The sequence below is a fragment of the Cervus canadensis genome, chromosome 28 (genome assembly GCF_019320065.1).
Source record: "Cervus canadensis isolate Bull #8, Minnesota chromosome 28, ASM1932006v1, whole genome shotgun sequence".
NCBI lineage: Eukaryota > Metazoa > Chordata > Mammalia > Artiodactyla > Cervidae > Cervus > Cervus canadensis.
The window spans coordinates 31,537,495-31,559,056 of NC_057413.1; the positions used below are offsets into that span (position 1 = coordinate 31,537,495).

Consider the following 21,562-nt stretch of genomic DNA (forward strand, 5'->3'; position numbering starts at 1 on the left):
AATGCACCATCTATGGGCTCCCCTGCCACTAACATCCTTCCTCTGCATCCCATCCCAGGGGCACAGCATCCAGCTCTCAGACCGTGAGGTGCCTCCACACACAGTCATGACCATGCTCATTCACTGGGGAGGTGTGCTCTGTAAGCATGGCTGTCCTCTCCTCCAGGCTGGGTGGGACCAGCCCTCGGAGGCTTGCATGCTCTGCACCGCACACTCTCAGAGCTGGGTCCTCTCAGAGTGTGTGGTACTCATTCTTGCTGCTGCTTCAGAGCAGGAGAAAGGCAGGGGGAGGGTGATGAACCTCGCCTATCTTGTCCCAGCCACATCTGGGAGAGAAAGGGGCTTTCAGGGCAGCAGCATCTACGCTGCTGTGACTTGGGGGTGAGGCTTGTCCCACCTCTGGACTCCCCTCCTTATTCTGACATGGGAGTTTGTCCCTGACACTTCTTGAGCCTGAGGGGAATTTCAGCTTCTGAACACACCTCCCCTACCAGCTGCACAATGTCCAGGTGGAGAGACAGTAGGATAGAACTGAGCAAGATCCTGAGAAGGGGGAGGTCTTTAGGTTTAGTTCACTGTGACATGTCCTAAACGCTGTTGCTTGTTTCTCTAATGCTGGTATTATGGAAACTGAAGGCGCAGTTACGAAACTGGGATGAGGGTGAGTATCCATGCTGGGGTCACCCTCCCTCCACGGCCCCATCCCGTCTGGAAGTCAAAGCAGGCACCGGGGAAGCGTGGACCCCGATGCCTTCCATCTCCCTCAGTGAGGCACCGACAGGCCACTACCCCTGCTCATGGGAAAAAAACATTTATTTCATGAAACAAAATTTCTGGTAGGAAGAAGCCTTTAGCACACAGAGGATGTGCTAACATTGGAGAAAAATGTATTTATCTGCATGGCATGCATTTTTTTCTTGGAAGAGACTTTTCCTACCCGGAATGCTGTGAAAAGCATGTTCGGATTCACCAGTAGAGGTTAATTTCTGAGGGAGACCATGCCTTGGACAGTGGAGGGAATGGCCTGTGACCCGTGTCACTCGTGAGCCATGCTGGCAGACTCTGCCTGGAGGGGGACCTGGATCCCTGGGTGAGAAGGCCCACCTGCTGTCCCTGGGACTGGTCCACTCACTCTTTTTTGAAAATCTATGGCCCGTTGGGGTGGCTTGGTGATAACGGGGTGTATCTCTCCTCATTCTCCTTTCCTCTTGGTAAGACAGGATTCTGTGGTGGCAGTAATGTGGACCTCGGGGGCCCTGGAATTCTGCTTGGTACTAGTTTAACTCTGTGGCGTGAGGTCCCTGGTGAAACACCATCCTCTCCTTTAGGATCTGCCCAACAGCTGTCATGAGAGTCTGAGCCTCAACAGCCCTGCTGTCCATGGTCGATTTGCTCTTGATTGATTCTTGGCTCTGGACAGTGGCTATTTCAGGCCTGCCTTTTTGCAAGGGCTCTTCTGGTTCTCTGCCTTTACTGGGGAAAATCCACTGCAGAAGGAGCTTAATCCTTTCTTGGAAGCTTTCTGATGGAACCTGTCTCTTCTTTAGGACTAACTGCCGAAACTTGCTTCTTAGGGACTCTGTTGATTCTTTTTTCTGGCCAGGATGACTCATCCCTTGGGCTTGGTAAGCCCTCCGTTCTGCCAGCCCCTTTTTAATCTGTCTTAATTTGGGCCTTGTGTGTTTCTCTCTCCCATCCTTGGGAACAGACTCCTTGCAATGGCTCTTATATTTGAGCTGTCGCCTCATGTCCACCTGCTGCCCCTGGCTGCTCCCTTCACTTGAGGTAGCATCATAGAGTTTTTGGGAATTGCACTTGTCTCCACTGGATAAGATCTGAAAAGAGGACAGAGATTCCTGAGAAGCCAAGATGTTTGCGGCAAGAAACATATTCGAGTGACAGTCTTTGAGAAGCACATCGGTGGCACAGTCTTGAAGGAGTACTCCAGTTTCACAGTCTTGAAGGAGCACGCTGGTAGCTCGGCCTTGAGCCGGAGCCTGCTGGTCAGCGAACCCTTGAGACTCAAGCTTACGAGACTGTGTCTCAAAGAGTAGATCTTCTGTATTTGAGGCAGCAGATGTGGTGTTCAGTGAGGGGCTTTCACTGGACCTTGGAGACCGTGATCTCCCGAGATCGATATTGATGTCTAGGTATTTGACCTGCACGCTAGGTTCCCTGGTGCCCTTCCCAGCAGAGTCTCCCTCCACGACCTCTTGCGCCCTGGAAGATGGGGAGCATTCATCAAGGTCCACAACTATCACATTAGAGCAAGATGCTGGGGAGGCCTGCCCCCTAGTTTCCTTCTGTGCCTCATTCCTGGCCATGGCTGAACTTGGACTTGGCTCCAGGCTGCCTTTCTCAGCCTCCACAACAGACATGCTGTGCCACATTCTGCCCACAAAGCTGTATGTGGGGGCCTGAGGAGGTGGCTTGTCTTCCTGTCCAGTCAGAGGGGCCTCTGGGGGCTTATGGGTGTCCCCAGGTGTGCGTCCTCCCAGAGCCCCCCAGGCTTCCTCAGTCACCTGTGAGGGGACAGGGAGGGGCCTCTCCAGTGGGGGAACTGCCTCCGTTGTTTTCAGTTTCTCACCTGCATGGGGCTGAGGAGGTTTTCCCAAGCCCTTGGTTAATAGGGCAGTTGAGTGGTATCCAGATTCACAGGTGACCTTCAATGTGGGCACTTGAACCTTTTTCAACTTCAAGCGAAATATGAACTTAAGGACTTTGAAGAGTAGGCTCCACCTGTGCCTCACCCGAAACCTTATGATATGTGCTTCCAACTCCTGCTCAGTATACGGGCTGAGGACAAGAGACTCATGGGAGGTGATCATGGAGGCTTTCCCATCCTGAGAGGACTGTGTACTTTCTGTCTTCATGGGAGCATTTGTCTCTCCCAGAGTGCCTAAAACAAGGTTGTCCACAAGCCTCAAGTGACAGACATTCACAGGGATCTCACTCTCACAGATCTGCTCTGCCTTCCTCTCTGTAAGGACTCCTGAGACTTCTGGTTGCTTCCTGTCTAGGCTCAACTCTATTCCTGATGCAGGTTTTGCTCTTGGATCCTTCACTGGAGGGTTGGCTGGGAACATGTACAGATCTTTTACGATCTTCCCCACACTCTGCCCCACCTCATGGCACAGGTCTGTCCCTGGTAGGATTTGTGCTGGGCACTTGGACCTCATCTTTTGTACATCGTGGCTCATTTTGCCTCGACCTGCAGAAGATCTTGAGGGCCCCTCCCTGCCCTGTGCCTGACATGGCCGTGGGTATTGATCCTGGGGCTGCATCAGTTTCTGAGATGCTTGGATTCTGCAGGGCAGGCCACTCTGTTGCTGCATGAACCTTTGGGAAATGTGGTGCTCCAGTTTCTTCCGAACCTCAGGGCTGATCAAATGCCCAGGAAGGATGGGGACAGAGCTGTGGGCCTGGGAAGACCTGGTCTCCTGGGATGGGTTGAGAGTGACCTGGCTAAAGACTTGCTGAGAATTTTTAACCAAAGAGGGTAAAGTTCTCCTGCTTTCTAGTTGTTTTTTCCAAAAGTGACATTCCAGGTTTTCAATTGCATTTGAACTGAAAGATGATGCCTTATTTGGGACTGGAGTGCAAGATGTTTCAAAGGACTTCTCAATGCCAATCTGGCGTTGAGAAGATGATGACTGGACTAGGGGGGAGGGTGATAGATGGACAGTGGTTTCTAACTGAGCCTGAGGTTGTGGATGATATTGGGGTATGGTTGGAGTTAAAAATTGAGGTTGGGCCTGGATCTCCATATGAGCCCGAGAAGATGGCTGACAGTGAGGTATATTTAGAGCCAGGGGTATCGGTTGGGCCTGGATCTCCACGTGAGCCCAAGGAGGTGGTTGAAACTGGGGCATGGTTGGAGCTGAGGGTTGTTGGTGGTCCTGGACCTCCATGGAAATCTCAGATGATGGTGGACATTGAGGCATGGTTGCAGTCCAGTGCAGGGATCGGCCCTGGGTCTCCACATGAGCCTGAACAAGTGGTTGAAACTGGGGCATGTTTGGAGTCCAAGGTAGGGATTGGTCCTGAATCTCCATGTGAGCTTGAGGTTGTGGTGGTTGACACTGGGACATGGATGGAGTCTGGACTAGGGGCGGAACCTGGGTCTTCATGTGAGCCCGAAGTGGTAGTTGAAAATGAGACATGGTTTGAGCCAAGAGTTGGGATCGCACCTGGGTCTCCATGTGAGCTCGAGGTGATGGTTGAACTTGGGGCGTGAGTGGAGTCCATGGTGGGGGGCGGGCCTGGGTCTCCATGTGAGTCTGAGGTGGTGGCTGAAAGTGAGGCATGGTTGGAACCAAGAGTTGGGGTCGGGCCTGGGCCTCCATGTGAGCCCGAGTTGGTGGTAGAGAGTGAGGCATGGTTGAAGCCACGATTTGGGAGCTGGACTGGGTCTCCAATGAAACTTCAGATGATGGTTGACATTGGGGCATGATTGGAGTTAAGGGTAGGGGTTGGGCCTGGGTCTCCATGTGACCCAGAGGTGATGGCTGCAACTGGGGCATGGTGGGAGTCAAGGACTGAGGTTGAGCTTGGGCCACAGGTTGGGTCAAGTGCTTGGCCAATGACAGTTGTGAAGTTACTTTAGCTGGAATATGCAATGGTTTGGCTTTAGAGCGTTCGTTAAATAAGACAGGGCATAACTCTAGAGCTGACCCAGGTACTGTGACAGCAGCTATGAGAGACTCACTGTGCAGAAAGGGGAGACCCCAGAAGAGCTGGCTGCATGTCTTCTGTAGACAGCCCCCCAGAGTGTCAGGATATTGGGGCTTCTCGGGACCAAGCAGCTGATCATGTTTGCCAGTTATGTTCCTGAAGTGTTGGTGACCCAAGGTGTCCTGTTTGTGACCCAGCGACTCGATCCTCTTCCCCAAAGAATTCGGGTGGTAGCCTGCCTCTTCGTCCTTTTCTTTCTCCTCCCAAGACTTCAGTTCCACTCTTTTGGTGATTACTACTTCCAGTAGCTCCTGGACATTAGGGTTGATAAAAGCGAGGCCACCAGCCTCTCCCTGCCCGTTTCGGGGATCTTCCCAGAATGAGGCCTCTGGTGGGTAGAGGGGAAGGCTTTCTTTCTGGGACTCTAAGTGTGTTGAGGTGGAGAAGCTCCAGGCTGTGGCTGCTTCCTGCCACCAGGCCAGGGCCGATCCAGGGCTGCTTGAATGGACAATCCCTGGGATGGCTGGTCTCCAGGGGGAGTGTGGAGATGACCTGTGTGGGATGGTACCCAGTGTGCGTGTCGTGGAGTCACCCTGAGTGAGACTCAGCATGGAGCCTGATGGTGTTGGGGTAGAGCAGGGTGCTGGAGGTGAGGGCAGGCTCTCCCATGAGGCGGGCTTGGTGGGGAAGGGGAAACAGCCAGTGGCCAGGGGGAAAGGCTGTCCAGGGGAAAGAAAGGCTCTGGTGTTGGAGAGGCACTCAGGTATGACTCTGAGTAAGTGGAAACTGACCCTGGAGAAATGGCAGAAGTGCAGGGTAGAGGCTGCTTGGTCAGAGGAGCTGGGGAAATGGTGGGAGCCGCCTCTTCCCTGCATGGTGGGTGGGCTCCAGCAGGCACTGCTTTGCAAACCTCACCAGGTGAATCTTGCCATGAGATCTGATGAAAGCTGTCCTTGTCAGGGAACCTCCCCAGGTGTCTGCAGGAGACATGAAGAACAAGCTGCAGCCAGGAGCTGCCAGGCCAGGAGGACCAGACAGGCCAGGCGGGGGGGGGGGGGGGGTGGGGTGGGGGGAGGGCAGCCACACCCCACAGTCCTGCACGGCCCCAGTGCTGACTTCACAATGCTCCTGCTGTTCCTCACCACGGGATGATAGCCATACCCTGCCCTCAGGACTCCTCCCAGCTCAGCCCCGGGCTGCCAGAATCCCTGGGTTTACACCACAGACTCTAGAAGAACCCCCTAGAAAGAAAGGGTAGATTCTCTACCTTTGCAGAAGTGAAGTCAGGTCCCAGACCTCTTCCAGTTCTTCCAGGCAATCTCTGCAAGCTGGAAATCAGCAGACTGGGTCATGGTGGTGAAGATAGGAGCCAGGGGTCTTATAGAAGTTGAGTGCATTGTCTCTTTAAGGGGACACCATTGGGAGACTGGAGCCCAAGCTCCAGTGTCCAACACCACATGATCCCTGACAGTGATGGTGACGCTCAAGAAAGGGTTTATCACTTAACGTTTTTCCATATCCTTTACTCCTTACTGCCCTCACCACCTACCTGTAGGCGATGGGCAGGCATCACTTTGCAGTTGAACCTGAGCACAGGTAAACCATGTGTCCTATGTGTCCTGGAGGGCTCACTTTCCAATCCAGGTGCTATTAGTCCAATGCAGCCCACACGCCCTTTTGGTACAGAGTCTTTTCCAGGCCCCTCACAGCTCCATTCTACACATGGAATCTGGGAAGTATCTGGATTCTGCCCTCCTTCCCAGAAACCTCCCTGAGGGATCTGCTTCTCAAGGGAGAAGTCCTGCCACTGGCCCCGCTCAGAGCCCGTGGAGCTGGACCTCATGGCCAGAGTGGTGGGGACTAGCACTCGGGGCACTCATGGCTGGATGTCAGAACTCACCTTTCAAAGCGCCATTTCTCTTGCTGCTCCTGCTTCTTCCCCTTCGTTCCTTTCGATGCTGAGAGAGAAAAAATTAGGGCTTAAGACCGAATTCTCAGTCTCCTCTCTCTAGACAAGCATCAGGCACTAGTGTCCATACATAATATGACTTTCTACATTTCACTGACAGAGCTCTGTGATTTTTCTTTCTTTTCACTCATTTTTAAAGTGGATAAAATATTTTCTGTTTTCCTTCTTTGAAGAACGAAAGACTATTTTCAATGTGAAATGCACTCTGTACTACTTTCGTCACTGTTCCTCTGCTCAAGAAACACATACATTCTCAGACTGTGGGTGAATCTGAGCTTCATCAGGTTGATCTTTGCTTCCTGACACCAGCCCGCCCCCCAGCCCCTGCTCTGATGCTCTTGGGGCTTCAGCGCTGCCAGATCATCAGCCCTGAGACACTGTTCACAGCTGCTGAACTAGGGCTCAGAGTCCTGTCCTCGGCCTGAGACTGAACTCAGTATCCAGTCCTCAACCCCTGGTCACTGTGTTTGGGACATGCCCTGGACCCCTACCACACCAGGACAACTGATCTGAGATCTTTGGGTAGAAATCCTAGTGTTCACTCTATCTCCTGCCCAGCCTGGTTTGTCCCTAGAGGCATAATATTCTCTTCTTCCTTGAAAATAGATGTCCTGTTCTTTCCCACCTCAAGAATCTCTGGTTGATTCAGAAATAATAATAATAAATAATAATAAATAATTTCATATGCTTGTCAGTCTGGACCAAGAGTTCCTTACCTTCCTGATGTTTCCATGTTTCCTAGGGGGAGCAAAGGATGGGTTATTCTCCAGGTAGGGAAGGATCAGGAGAAAGAGCCCCAGTCCACACAGAAAGGCAAGGATGGTATCGATCGCCCAGAAAGGGGAGCTGGAGTTCAGCCAAGTATCAAAAGTGCTTTTCAGAGAAAAGAGCAGATTCTCCATCATCTGAATCACACCGCTGCCCTCAGGCAACTGAGCCAAGGGGTGCACTTGGGGACTAAAGTACTAGGCTCGCATCATAGAGATGTGGTCTGGTCACAAAGGGCCCTTGGGGGTGAGAGGGGTTAGCAGAGGAGGAGGCTGGACCATAGCCCCTCCCTAACCATCCAGCCACACAGTTCCATTCATCTCCCTTCTCTGAGCCTTCCCTGTCCTACCTTCTCATCCTGGTAGAGACATTGGTCAAGTGTTGCTTCTTTCCACCTAGAACTCTGAGAATTCCTGGTTCCTTGGATAACATTGCTTGAGTCCCATCAATACTTTAAAAATTCAGGAGTTCTCCCTATAACTTTGGTTAATCCCAGGTATTTTTACTTTTATGATATATATTTTTTCTAATTTCAGTTAATTTTTACTATATTCAACTACTGGGAATTAAAAATTAATTTACAATAATTTGAAATTTACAAGGCTATGAAATATAAAACAAATTGAAATAAACTTTCAGAGTAAGTTTTTCATAATTTGCCAGCATCCTTGTTTTCTGAACGCAATACACTGAACAAAAAGATTTGGAACACTCTGTACAGATACACACACATCCTTTGAACAAATCAGCCCAGTGTTTTCAAATCTAAGAACCAAGTTTGTTTGGTTTTTTTTCCCAGTTCAAAAGTTATCTTTCAGTATTTGTTATAAGTCGGACGCTAGCAGTCAATTCTCCCAGTCTCTGTTTATCTGGGGACATTTTTATTTTGCCTTTTTCCCTGAAGCATAGATTTTATAGACACGGAATACTTGGGTGACAATTTTTTTCTTTCAAATCTTTTAATATGACATCCCATGGCCTTCACTCTGCCATTTCTGACTGGAAGTCAGTGATTAATCTTATTGTGGTCTCCTCATATATGGAGAGGAGAAGGAAATGGAAACTCACTCCAGTATGCTTGCCTAGAGAATCCCGTGGACAGAGGAGCCTGGTGGGCTGCTGTCCATGGGGTCGCACAGAGTCGGACATGACTGAAGCGACGTAGCATGCATGTATGCATTGGAGAAGGAAATGGCAATCCACTCCAGTGTTCTTGCCTGGAGAGGCCCAGGAACAGAGGAGCCTGGAAAGGCTGCCATCTATGGGGTCACACAGAGTCAGACACAACTGAAGTGACACAGCAGCAGCAGCATATCTGGAGAACAGTTTCTCTCTGGCTACTTTCAGGATTTTTCCTTTGTTTTTCCACAGTTTGACCAAGACGTGTCTTAGAGTGGATCTGTTTCCTGTCATTTTACTAGAGGTGAACTCTGAATCTGGAGAGTGTTTTTCATCAAAATTTTATAAACTTTTAGCCATGATGTCTACAAGTAATGTTATTTTGTCCCCTCTCATCTCCCTTCTTTCCGAGAGTCTCTTTCCTTCCATATTTGATGGTGTGCTGAGTGGATGCTGTAGATCGTTTTCCCTCAACATCTTCTCTCTCTGTTTTTTACACTGATTTCCTGAATTCATCTTTCAGTATATGGATTCTTTCTGCTACCATCTCAAGTGTGCTATTGAACTATTTTTCAATTTAACAACTATAGTTTTCAAGTCTAGGGTTTATATTAGTTTCCTTTTTGAAAACAATTCCTAGTTACTCATTGAGTGTCTCTTTTGACTGAGTATCATATTTTCATCTAATTCTTCAAGCATGGCTCCTTTAGTCCATCTTGCAGTTATCATTATTTTGATATTTTAATGTTTTGACCTTCATACTGAATTTATAAGTGACATATGAGTTATATGTGATATATAACTGCTTTGCTCACCACCGTTTCAACACTAGAGTTTTCTGATTTTAACTGTGTACTTATCTGTCCCAGCGAGTTCTATACTTTGATAGAGTTTCCTTGTCTTAATTACCATCTTTTCATTTCAGCTTGTAGAACTCCTTTTAACATTTCCTATTAGACTGATCTAATGGTGATGAAAGTAGGGAAAACCACTAGACCATTCAGGCATGACCTAAATCAAATCCTTTATGAGTGTACAGTGGACGTGAGAAATAGACTTAAGGACTAGATCTGATAGAGAGCCTGATGAATTATGGACGGAGCTTCATGACATTGTACAGGAGACAGGGATCAAGCCATCCCCAAGGAAAAGAAATGCAAAAAGGCAAAATGGTTGTCTGAAGAGGCCTTACAAATAGCTATGAAATGAAGAGAAGTGAAAAGCAAAGGAGAAAAGGAAAGGTATTCCCATTGGAATGCAGAGTTCCAAAGAATAGCAAGGAGAAATAAGAAAGCCTTCCTCAGCGATCAGTGCAAAGAAATACATGAAAACAACAGAATGGGAAAGACCAGAGATCTCTTCAAGAAAATTAGAGATACCAAGGGAACATTTCATGCAAAGATGGGTTTGATAAAGGTCAGAAAAGTTATGGACCTAACAGAAGCAGAAGATATCAATAAGAGGTGGCAAGGATACACAGAAGAACTGTACAAAAAAGGTCTTCATGACCCAGATAATCATGATGGTGTGATCACTCACCTAGAGCCAGACATCCTAGAATGTGAAGTCAAGTGGGCCTTAGAAAGCATCACTATGAACAAAACTAGTGGAGATGATGGAATTCCAGGTGAGCTATTGCAAGTCCTAAAAGACGATGCTGTCAAAGTGCTGCACTCAATATGCCAGCAAGTTTGGAAAACTCAGCAGTGGCCATAGGACTGGAAAAGGTCAGCTTTCATTCCAATACCAAAGAAAGGAAATCCCAAAGAATGCTCAAACTACAGCACAATTGCACTCATCTCACATGCTAGTAAAGTAACACTCAAAATTCTCCAAGCCAGGCTTCAGCAATACGTGAACTGTGAACTTCCAGATGTTCAAGCTGGTTTTAGAAAAGGCTGAGGAATGAGAGATCAAATTGGCAACAACCGCTGGATCATCAAAAAAGCAAGAGAGTTCCAGAAAAACATCTATTTCTGCTTGATTGACTATTTTAAAGCCGTTGACTGTGTGGATCACAATAAAGTGTGGAAAATTCTGAAAGAGATGGGAATACCTGACCACCTGACCTGCCTCTTGAGAAACCGGTATGCAGGTCAGCAAGCAACAGTTAGAACTGGACCTGGAGCAACAGACTGCTTCCAAATAGGAAAAGGAGTATGTCAATGTTGTATATTTTCACCCTGTTTATTTAACTTGGAAACAGTGTCAGACTTTTTTTTTTTTGGGCTCCAAAATCACTGCAGATGTTGACTGCAGCCATGAAATTAAAAGATGGTTACTCCTTGGAAGGAAAGTTATGACCAACCTAGATGGCATATTAAAAAGCAGAGACATTACTTTGCTATACAAAGGTCTGTCTAGTCATGGCTATGGTTTTTCCAGTGGTCATGTATGGATGTGAGAGTTGGACTGTGAAGAAAGCTGAGCGCCAAAAAATTGATGCTTTTGAACTGTGATGTTGGAGAAGATTCGGGAGCCCCTTGGACTGCAAGGAGATCCAACCAGTCCATCCTAAAGGAGCTCAGTCCTGGGTGTTTATTGGAAGGACTGATGCTGAAGCTGAAACTCCAATACTTTGGCCACCTCATACGAAGAGCTGACTCACTGAAAAAGACCCTGATGCTGGGAGGGACTGGGGGCAGGAGGAGATGGCGACAACAGAGGATGAGATGCTGGATGGCATCACCGACTAATGGACATGAGTCTGAGTAAACTCTGGGAGTTGGTGATGGACAGGGAGGCCTGGCGTGCTGCGATTCATGGGGTCGCAAAGAGTCGGACATGACTGAGCGACTGAACTGCACTCAACTGAAGAACCCTCCAGCCTAAAGCAAGGAGGCACCAAACACAGCAAACTAAATAAAATGAAAAGATGAGAAATATACAGGAGGTGAAGGAACATGGTAAAAACTCGATAGACCAAACAAACGAAGAGGAGACAGGGAGTCTATCAGAGAATTCAGAACACTGATAGTAAAGGTGATACAAAATCTTGAAAACAAAATGAAGGCAGGGGTAAAAGCAAATCACTACTAAAAAGTCATCAAACAACAATGAAAGAATGCTAGAGAGGAAGAGGACAACACCTGTAAAATATACAGAAGACAATTAACTAAACAGTTACAGAAATCCCTGCTGATCAATAAATAAGATAAAGGGATTAAACAGTGGTTGAATGGTTTAAAAAAGAAAGAAATAAAAAGACCCAACTTGAAGTTATCTACAAGAAACTCATTTTAGATTTAAAGACATATATAGGCTCAAAATGAAGGGATAAAAAAAGATACTCCATGCATGTAAATAGTAAGCAAAAGAAAGCAGGGGTCGCTACTCATATAAAAGAGAAAATAGATATTAAGTCCAAAATTGTCTCCATAGAAAAAGAACATCTCTGTATTTTAATAAGAGTCACTTCTACAGGAAGATATAAAAATTATATACGCATACAGCATCAGAGCCCATAAAGGTATAAAGCAAATACTGGAAAAAAAGAAAAAAAACTGATTGCATAAAGTGGCCGTAAGGAACTTCAATTATCCACTTATAAAAATGGATAGAGAATCAGTAAACAAATATGCCTTGAAAACACTATAGATCACATGCTCCTTACAGACATATTTAAACATACCACCAAACAGCAGTGCATATACATTCAAATACACAAGCAACCTTCTCCAGGACACTCAATAGGCCACAGTCAAGTTTTAACAAATTCAAAAAATTTGGTTATGAAAGTACCATTTCAAAATAATTATTAATTAATAATTAATAAATTTGAAATAATTTAGGTATCTTTTCTGACCACAGTAAGATGAAATAAATCCCTTAAGAGCAAGAAAACAGGAAAATTGAGAAATATGTGGAAACTAAACCATACAGTCTTTTCCCCACTTGTGGTTTTACTGAGGCTTACACACTGCTACACTCAGTGCCCCTACCGTGCAGGCCACCGCCGACCCATGCCTCCACTGGAGACTCCTGGACACACGCGGGCCTGTTTGGGTCAGTGTCTTGTGGAGTCACTGCTCCTTTCTCCTTGGTCCTGGTGTGCACAAGGTTCTGTTTGTGCCCTCCAAGAGTCTGTTTCCCCAAGCCTGTGCAAATTCTGGTGGTTCTGTTGTGGGGTTAATGGCTACCTCCTCTAGGAGGGCTTATGCCATACCCCGGTCTGCTGCACCCAGAGCCCATGTTCCTGCAGCAGTCCACTGCTGACCCGTACCCCCACAGGAGAAACTCAGACACAGTTCTGTCTCGGTCCATGTGGGTGTCTCTGTGTCCTGGTGCGTACAAGGTATGTGTGAGCCCAAGGAGAGTCTCTGGCAGGCATGGGGTTTGATTCTAAAGGTGACTTCGCCCCTCCCGCCCTCTTGCTTGTGCTTTTCCTTTTCCCCTTGGACGCGGGGTGTCTCCTCACAGATGCTCCCTTTCCACAGAGCTGTGTAGCGCAACCAGGAATGCTGAAGAGGCTGAAGCAGAACATTTCTGTGAAGATCTGCAAGACCTTCTAGAACTAACACCCAGAAAGATGTCCTTTTCCTTATAGGGGACTGGAATGCAAAAGTAGGAAGTCAAGAAACACCTGGAGTACAGAAAAATTTGGCCTTGGAGTACGGAATGAAGCAGGGCAAAGGCTAATAGAGTTTTGCCAAGAGAATGCACTGCTCATAGCAAACACTTTCCTCCAACAACACAAGAGAAGACTCAACACATGGACATCACCAGATGGTCAACACCGACATCAGATTGATTATTTTCTTTGCAGCCAAAGATGGAGAAGCTCTATACAGTCAGCAAAAACAAGACCAGGAGCTGACTGTGTCTCAGATCATGAACTCCTTATTGCCAAATTCAGACGTAAACTGAAGAAAGTAGGGGAAATCACTAGACCATACAGGTATGACCTAAGTCAAATCCCTTATGACTATACAGTGGAAGTGAGAAATAGATTTAAGGGGCTAGATCTGATAGACAGAGAGCCTGAAGAACTATGGACAGAGGTTCATGACATTGTACAGGAGACAGGGATCAAGCCATCCCCATGGAAAAGAAATGCAAAAAGGCAAAATGGTTTTCTGAGGAGGCCTTACAAATAGTTGTGAAAAGAAGAGAAGCAGAAAGCAAAGGAGAAAAGGAAAGATATTTCCATTTGAACGCAGAGTTTCAAAGAATAGCCAGGAGAAATAAGAAAGCCTTCCTCAGTGATCAATGCAAAGAAATACATGAAAACAACAGAATGGGAAAGACTAGAGATCTCCTCCAGAAAATTAGAGCTATCAAGGGAATATTTCAGGCAAAGATGGGTTCGAAAAAGGACAGAAATGGTATGGACCTAACAGAAGCAGAAGATATTAAGAAGAGGTGGCAAGAAAACACAGAAGAACTGTACAAAAAAGATCTTCACGACCCAGATAATCCGAATGGTGTGATCACTCACCTAGAGCCAGACATCCTGTATTGTGAAGTCAATTGGGCCTTAGAAATCATCACTACGAACAAAGCTAGTGGATGTGATGGAATTACAGTTGAGCTATTTCACATTCCTGAAAGATGATGCTGTGAAAGCGCTGCACTCAATGCCAGCAAATTTGGAAAACTCTGCAGTGGCCACAGGACTGGAAAAGGTCAGTTTTCATTCCAATCCCTAAGAAAGGCAATCCCAAAGAATGCTCAAACTACCGCAGAATTGCACTCATCTCACACACTAGTAAAATAATGCTCAAAATTCTCCAAGCCAGGCTTCAGCAATCCGTGAACCGAGAATTTCCAGATGTTCAAGCTGGTTTTTATAAAAGGCAGAGGAACCAGAGATCAAATTGCCAATATCCACTGGATCATTGAAAAAGCAAAAGAGTTTCAGAGAAAACATCTATTTCTGCTTTATTGACCACGCCAAAGCCTTTGACTGTGTGGATCACAGTAAACTGTGGAAAATTCTGAAAGAGATGGGAATACCAGACCACCTGACCTGGCTCTTGAGGAACCTGTATACAGGTCAGGAAGGAACAGTTAAAACTTAACATGGAACAACAGACTGGTTCCAAATAGGAAAAGGAGTACATCAAGGCTGTATATTGTCACCCTGCTTATTTAAATTATATGCAGAGTACATCATAAGAAACGCTGGGCTGGAAGAAGCACAAGCTGGAATCAAGATTGCCAGGAGAAATATCAATAACCTCAGATATGCAGATGACACCACCCTTATGGCAGAGAGTGAAGAGGAACTGAAAGGCCTCTTGATGAAAGTGAAAGAGGAGAGTTAACACGTTGACTTAAAGCTTAACATTCAGAAAACTAAGATCATGGCATCTGGTCCCATCACCTCATGGGAAATAGATGGGGAGACAGTAGAAACAGTGTTAGACTTTTTTGGGGGGGGCTCCAAAATCACTGTGGATGGTGACTGCAGCCATGAAATTAAAAGACCCTTACTCCTTGGAAGGAAAGTTATGGTCACCCTAGACAGCATATTAAAAAGCAGAGACATTACTTTGCCAACAAAGGTCCATCTGGTCAAGGCTATGGTTTTTCCAGTGGTCATGTATGGATGTGAGAGTTGGACTGTGAAGAAAGCTGAGCACCGAAAAATTGATGCTTTTGAACTGTGGTGTTGGAGAAGACTTTTGAGAGTCCCTTGGACTGCAAGGAGATGCAACCAGTCCATCCTGAAGGAGACCAGTGCTGGGTGTTCACTGGAAGGACTGATGCTGAAGTTGAAACTCCAATACGTTGGCCACCTCATGTGAAGAGTTGACTCATTGGAAAAGACCCTGATGCTGCGAGGGATTAGGGGCAGGAGGAGAAGGGGACGACAGAGGATGAGATGGCTGGATGGCATCGCCGACTTGATGGGCATGAGTTTGAGTATACTCCGGGAGTTTGTGATGGACAGGGAGGACTGGCGTGTTGCGATTCATGAGGTCATAAAGAGTCGGACACGGCAGAGAGACTGAACTGAACTGAACTGAGTCCTTTCTTGGGTCTGTGTTTTTGTCAATAAATGAATTGTTTTATCGTCAGAGCTCTTAAATTTCCAACATTACATTTTGAGGAAGCTTGGGCAATTGGCCAGGGTAGTAAGCAACGGTCATCAGCACGACTAAACTTTATAACGGGTTCCCAAAGAGGCAAGGACTTTATAGACATGGTTTGATCCTCTTAATAAACCTATAACACACGAAATATTACTACCTCCACTTTCAGTTCAGTTCAGTTCATTTCCGTTGCTCAGTTGTGTCCGACTCTTTGTAACCTCATGAACCGCAGCACACCAGGCCTCCCTGTCCATCACCCACTGCCGGAGTTTACCCAAACTCATGTCCAACGAGTCGCTGATGCCATCCAACCATCTCATCCTCTGTCGTCCCCTTCTCCTCCTGCCCTCAATCTTTCCCAGCATCAGGGTCTTTTCAAAAGAGCTCTTCACATCAGGAGACCAAAGTATTGGAGTTTCAGCTTCAGCATCAGTCCTTCCAATGAACACCCAGGACTGAGCTCCTTCAGGATGGACTGGTTGCATCTCCTTGCAGTCCAAGGGACTCTCAAGAGTCTTCTCCAACACCACAGTTCAAAAGCATCAGTTCTTTGTCACTAAGCTTTCTTTATACTCCAACTCTCACATCCATACATGACCACTGGAAAAACCATAGCCTTGACTAGATGGATCTTTGTTGGCAAAATAATATCTCTGTTTTTTAATATGCTGTCTAGGCTGGTCATAACTTTCCTTCCAAGGAGTAAGCATCTTTAAATTTCATGACTGCAATCAGCATCTGCAGTGATTTTGGAGCCCAGAAAAATAAAGTCAGCCACTGTTTCCACTGTTTCCCCATCTATCTGCCATGCAGTGATGGGACCGGATGCCATGATCTTAGTTTTCCGAACGTTGAGCTTTAAGCCAACTTTTTCACTCTCCTCTTTCACTTTCACCAAGAGGCTCTTTAGTTCCTCTTCACTTTCTGCCATAAGGGTGGTATCATCTGCATATCTGAGGTTATTGGTATTTCTCCCACCAATCTTGATTCCAGCTTGTGCTTCATCTGGCCCAGCATTTCTCATGATGTACTCTGCATAGAAGTTAAATAAGCAGGGTGACAATATACAGCCTTGACATACTCCTTTTCCTATTTGGAACCAGTCTGTTGTTCCATGTCCAGTTCTAACTGTTGCTTCCTGACCTGCACACAGGTTCCTCAACAGGCAGGTCAGGTGGTCTGGTGTTCCCATCTCTTTCAGGATTTTCCACAGTTTATTGTGATCCACACAGTCAAAGGCTTTGGCGTGGTCAATAAAGCAGAAATAGATGTTTTTTCTGGAATTCTCTTGATTTTTCAATGATCCAGCAGATGTTGGCAATTTGCTCTCTGGTTCCTCTGCCTTTCCTAAAACCATCTTGAACATCTGGAACTTCATGGTTCATGTACTGCTGAAGCCTGGCTTGGAGAATTGTGAGCATTATTTTACTAAGTGTGTGAGATGAGTACTATTGTGTGGCAGTTTGAGCTTTCTTTGGCATTGCCTTTCTTTGGCATTGAGATATTCACTGACAAATTGCTTTTTCGTTGCTGTTTTTAGCATTTTTAGTCTCTTGTGCTTTTTCTCATTTTCTTACAGCAATTTATTTTTAATTTCGTACTGGTGTGACCAGAAAAAAAAAATGCTTTAAATAATTTTTCTTCTCTAATTTGTTGAGATTTGTTTTGTGCCCTAGCATGTTATGTATTCATATGAAAGTTTATTCTACTACTTTGGGATACAATGTCTTGTAATGATACATGAATTCCAATCGATCTATTGTCTATTGTACCAATGAAGGCCACTGATGCACTTGAGGTGTTGAAGTCCCATATTCTTATTTAATGGGTTGGGCCCAAGTTGGCCCTGTTTCCTTTAAGTGTGTTTTCTCCTGTCCCTTCACCAGGTCCCTTGCCCCTGAGGGGGTGAGACATGCAGCAAGTGGGGCCTTTGGAGGTTCTTCAGGTAAGTCTGCTGTGGACAGAGGCCTGAGCTCTCTCTGATGCTCTGCATGGGCAGGCACCCATAGTTACTTCTTTCACTCTGCACAGATTCAGCCTCAGGTTCAAGACTTCTTTGGTCCTCACAGCTGATCACTGCCCCCATTTTCTGCCATTCCTGCCCAGTTGTGGAGACAAGGGGCTTTAGTGACCTCTCTGCATGTATCTGGGGGCAAGATGTCATGCAGTGGCTGTTGTCAGAGGGCTGGGCTGCTCCTGATGCCCTGCTGAGTAAGCACCAAGCATTGCATTCTTTCTGCCACACCCAGGCTCTACCCCAAAGCCAGGTTACTTCTGCTGCCACAGTCATGTCTTTATCTCTCGTTGTCATTGCTCCAGATTCAATGCCAAACTTTGCCATGGAGTGAGCAGGACCAAAGTGTTTGCTTTTCTAAGGCTAGGACATGTTTTGAGGTGATAATGAGAAAATCAACAGCTGCTAGAACAGAATTCTCTTCGCCTTGCCTCAGGAGCAAGCCAGCACATGCTCTCCCTGTGAAGAAAGTCCAAGTTTCCCACTGCCCATCTATTTGTCCCAGCAGTCCTTCCACCACCCAATGGGCTTGTCTCCCTTGTGTTAGACCCCAATTTGTGGGTCTTAAGAATCCCTCCCAAGGGTAGGTGTCCAGCTGTGTATTTTCCCTTTTCTCCTGAGGTCACAGATGTCAAGAAGATTGCTTTTCATCCCTTCCTACCTGACTACCTGTGCTTCCTTCTGATAGTCTTGATTGTACTGGAATCCTTCATCCAGTTTTCTGTTACCTTTCGTTGAGACTTCTTCTATATGTAGATTTAGTTTTGTTGTGTTCATAGTGAGTTTCACATCCTTTTACCCTGTCATCTTGACTGGTCCTTCTTTATTTTATTCTATAAATAATATTACATCATTTGCAAATAGTGACAGTTTTTATTTCTTTATTTCTAGTGGAATGCTTTTATTATTATTATGATTATTATCATTATTTTTAATAATTTGTCTGGCTAGGACTTCCAACACTTTCTTGAATAAACCAGAAGGAGTGGGCGTTTTTGCCTTGTTCCTTATATTAGAGAAAAAGCTTTAGTTTTTCACCATAACTGTAAGCTTGTCATAAATCACTTTATTTCATATTGGTCTATTCCTGCTCTAGCACTTTGTTGGGTTTTTTAGCCATAAATGGATGTTGAATTTTGTCAAATGTTACTAGTACCCAGCCTCTGAGTTCTACAGAAAGGATGTCTCTGTCAGACCTCAGATGTGTGTTTGATTAGAAATTTATCTTTCAGACTGCATCTTTGATGATTAGCAATAGATCTCTTTTGTGGATCTTTCTCCTGTCTGGCCTTTCCTGCTGTAGAATTTCCTTTAGCATGTGTTGTAAAGCTGGTTCGGTGGTGCTGAATTCTCTTAGCTTTTGCTTGTCTATGAAACTTTTGATTTCACCATCCAATCTGAATGATATCTTTGCTGGATAGAGTCCTCTTGTAGGTTTTTCTCTTTCATCAGTTTAAATATATCTTGCCACTCTCTTCTGGCCTGCAGAGTTTGTGCCAAAAAGTCAGGTATTCACCTTTTGGGGATTCCTTTGTATGTTATTTTTTGCTTTTCCCTTGCTGCTCTTAATATTTACCTTGGTGTTTAATTTGCGTTAGTTTGATTAGTATGTGTCTTGGTGCATTTCTGTTTGGGTTTATCCTGTGTGGGACTCTTTGGAATTCCTGGACTTGGGTGGCTTTCCTCCTCCATGTTACGGGAGTTTTTGACTATAATCTCCTCAAATACTTTCTCATACCCTTTCTTTTTCTTGTCTTTTTATGGAACCCCTATAATTCAAATGTTGGTGTGTTTAATATTGTTCCAGTGGTCTCTGACACAGTCCTCAGTTATTTTCATTCTTTTTTCTTTATTCTGATCCTTGGTAGTTCTTTTAACCATTCGGTCTTCCAGCTCACTTATCCATTCTTCTGCCTCAGTTATTCTGCTATCAACTCCTGAAGTATTTTTAATTTCGGTACTGTGTTGCTCGTCACTGTTTATTCTTTATTTCTTCTAGGTGTCCGTTAAATGAGTAAATCTTTCTTGCATTTTCTCCATTCTATTTTGATATTTTGAAACTTCTTTACTATCATTAATTATTTTACAGATAGGTTGGCCTATTTTCTCTTCATTTATTTGGTCTTGTAAATTTTTACCTTTTTCTGTCATCTGGAACATTTTTTTTCTTGCCGCCTCATCATTTGTGTGTGTGTGTGTGTGTGTGTGATGACTGTGGCTTTATTCCCATTTTGTTAGTTGTTTGGCCTGACATTTCCAGAAGTGGAGTTTGCAGGCAGTTGGGTAGAACCAGGTCTTGGTGTTAAGATGTGAACCTCTTGGATACTTTATTCTGATTAATAGTTCCTGGGGCCCGACATTCTCTGTTACTCAAGAAATTCGAACTCAGCCACAGGGGCTCACACCTCATCTCTGGCCTGTGAACTGGGATCCCACATGATGTGGGGTGTGAGGGAGGAAAAAAAAAGAGAGAAAAAAAGAAGAATAACAAAAAATAAAGAATAACAACTCCTGAAGGGGAAAAGCTGACTCCAATAGCAAAGAGAGAGAAATTAGGCCTGTCTCATAGACTGAGCTCCTGGGCCTGTTGTCTCTTGCTGTGCTCAGGAGAACACTTCTTCTTTTGATTACCATCCTGTGGGACGTATTAGCGTAAGTCATTTAACCACCAGAGGCAGACCATGTACATGCATCACCTGGCAGCAGGTGCAAAAACTGTGGTTTCTGCCGAGGGTAGAAGCTACCTTCTGAGAGATACTGATGAGCTGGGGCGAGACCAAGGGAGAATGCAGAGATCGTCTCTGATGGCCTCTGCTCCCTGAAAGCACTACCTTAGGTCCCTGGATTTATATCATACCATAAGCCTGCTCCTCAGGCCAGAGGTCTTAGATCAGCAATATGCCTCCTCCACTGTGGGAAAAGGAGTGTGGGGCATTTTTCAGTCTGCTATCTGTGCAATGCTCTGGGGTTGATAGCCTACCAAAACGTGTCTCTCTGACATGAAGGAATACAAGCCTCCCATTGTCTCCAGAACCACATGACCAAGGAGGTTCCCTGGGCAGTGGCTACAGAAATCAGGGCACCAGAAGCCTGTAAAAGCTTCCTTCTGATAGAATCTGGTGCTCTGGAGTATGGCAGAGATAGCATGCAAACATGCCCTCTGCTGACTGTAGCTAGGTGGGTACCTATTGGTGGGTACCCCCATAAGAAGTAGAAGAAAAATAAATGGTGCCTGCTGTCCAGAGCAAGACAGAAAGAATGCATACCCAGACTGGTATGCTCCCCCAGTCTCTGTCCCCCAAGTGTTCTACCACACTCTTTTTTTTTTTTTTTTGGCGTTTAAGGCTTTTTTTTTTTTTTTTTTTTTTTTTATTAGTTGGAGGCTAATTACTTCACAACATTGCAGTGGGTTTTGTCATACATTGACATGAATCAGCCTTGGAGTTACATGTATTCCCCATCCCGATCCCCACCCCCCCCACCTCCATCTCCACCCGATTCCTCTGGGTCTTCCCAGTACACCAGGCCCAAGCACTTGTCTCATGCATCCCACCTGGGCTGGGGATCTGCTTCACTATAGGTAATATACATGCTGTTCTCTCAAAACATCCCACCCTCGTCTTCTCCCACAGAGTCCAAAAGTCTGTTCTCTACATCTGTGTCTCTTTTTCTGTTTTGCATATAGGGTTATCATTACCATCTCTCTAAATTCCATATATATGTGTTAGTATGCTGTAATGGTCTTTATCTTTCTGGCTTACTTCACTCTGTATAATGGGCTCCAGTTTCATCCATCTCATTAGAACTGATTCAAATGAATTCTTTTTAATGGCTGAGTAATATTCCATGGTGTATATGTACCACAGCTTCCTTATCCATTCATCTGCTGATGGGCATCTAGGTTGTTTCCATGTCCTGGCTATTATAAACAGTGCTGCGATGAACATTGGGGTGCATGTGTCTCTTTCATATCTGGTTTCC

The 21,562-nt window shown here is 45.6% G+C and overlaps 1 protein-coding gene across 1 annotated transcript in view; it reads right to left on the bottom strand.

The window, feature by feature from the left end:
* Positions 1-382: 382 nt before the first annotated feature.
* The window catches only part of LOC122429270 (putative spermatogenesis-associated protein 31C2), a 59,656-nt gene continuing 38,476 nt past the window's right edge, over positions 383-21,562 (bottom strand). Inside the window, exons 3-6 of the mRNA XM_043449499.1 lie at positions 6,575-6,632; positions 5,942-6,002; positions 5,466-5,651; positions 383-2,220 (exon numbers count right to left, since the gene is read on the bottom strand). Coding sequence (XP_043305434.1) covers positions 1,275-2,220; positions 5,466-5,651; positions 5,942-6,002; positions 6,575-6,632 — 1,251 coding nt within the window. The 3' untranslated portion in view covers positions 383-1,274. The remainder of the gene's footprint in view (positions 2,221-5,465; positions 5,652-5,941; positions 6,003-6,574; positions 6,633-21,562) is intronic.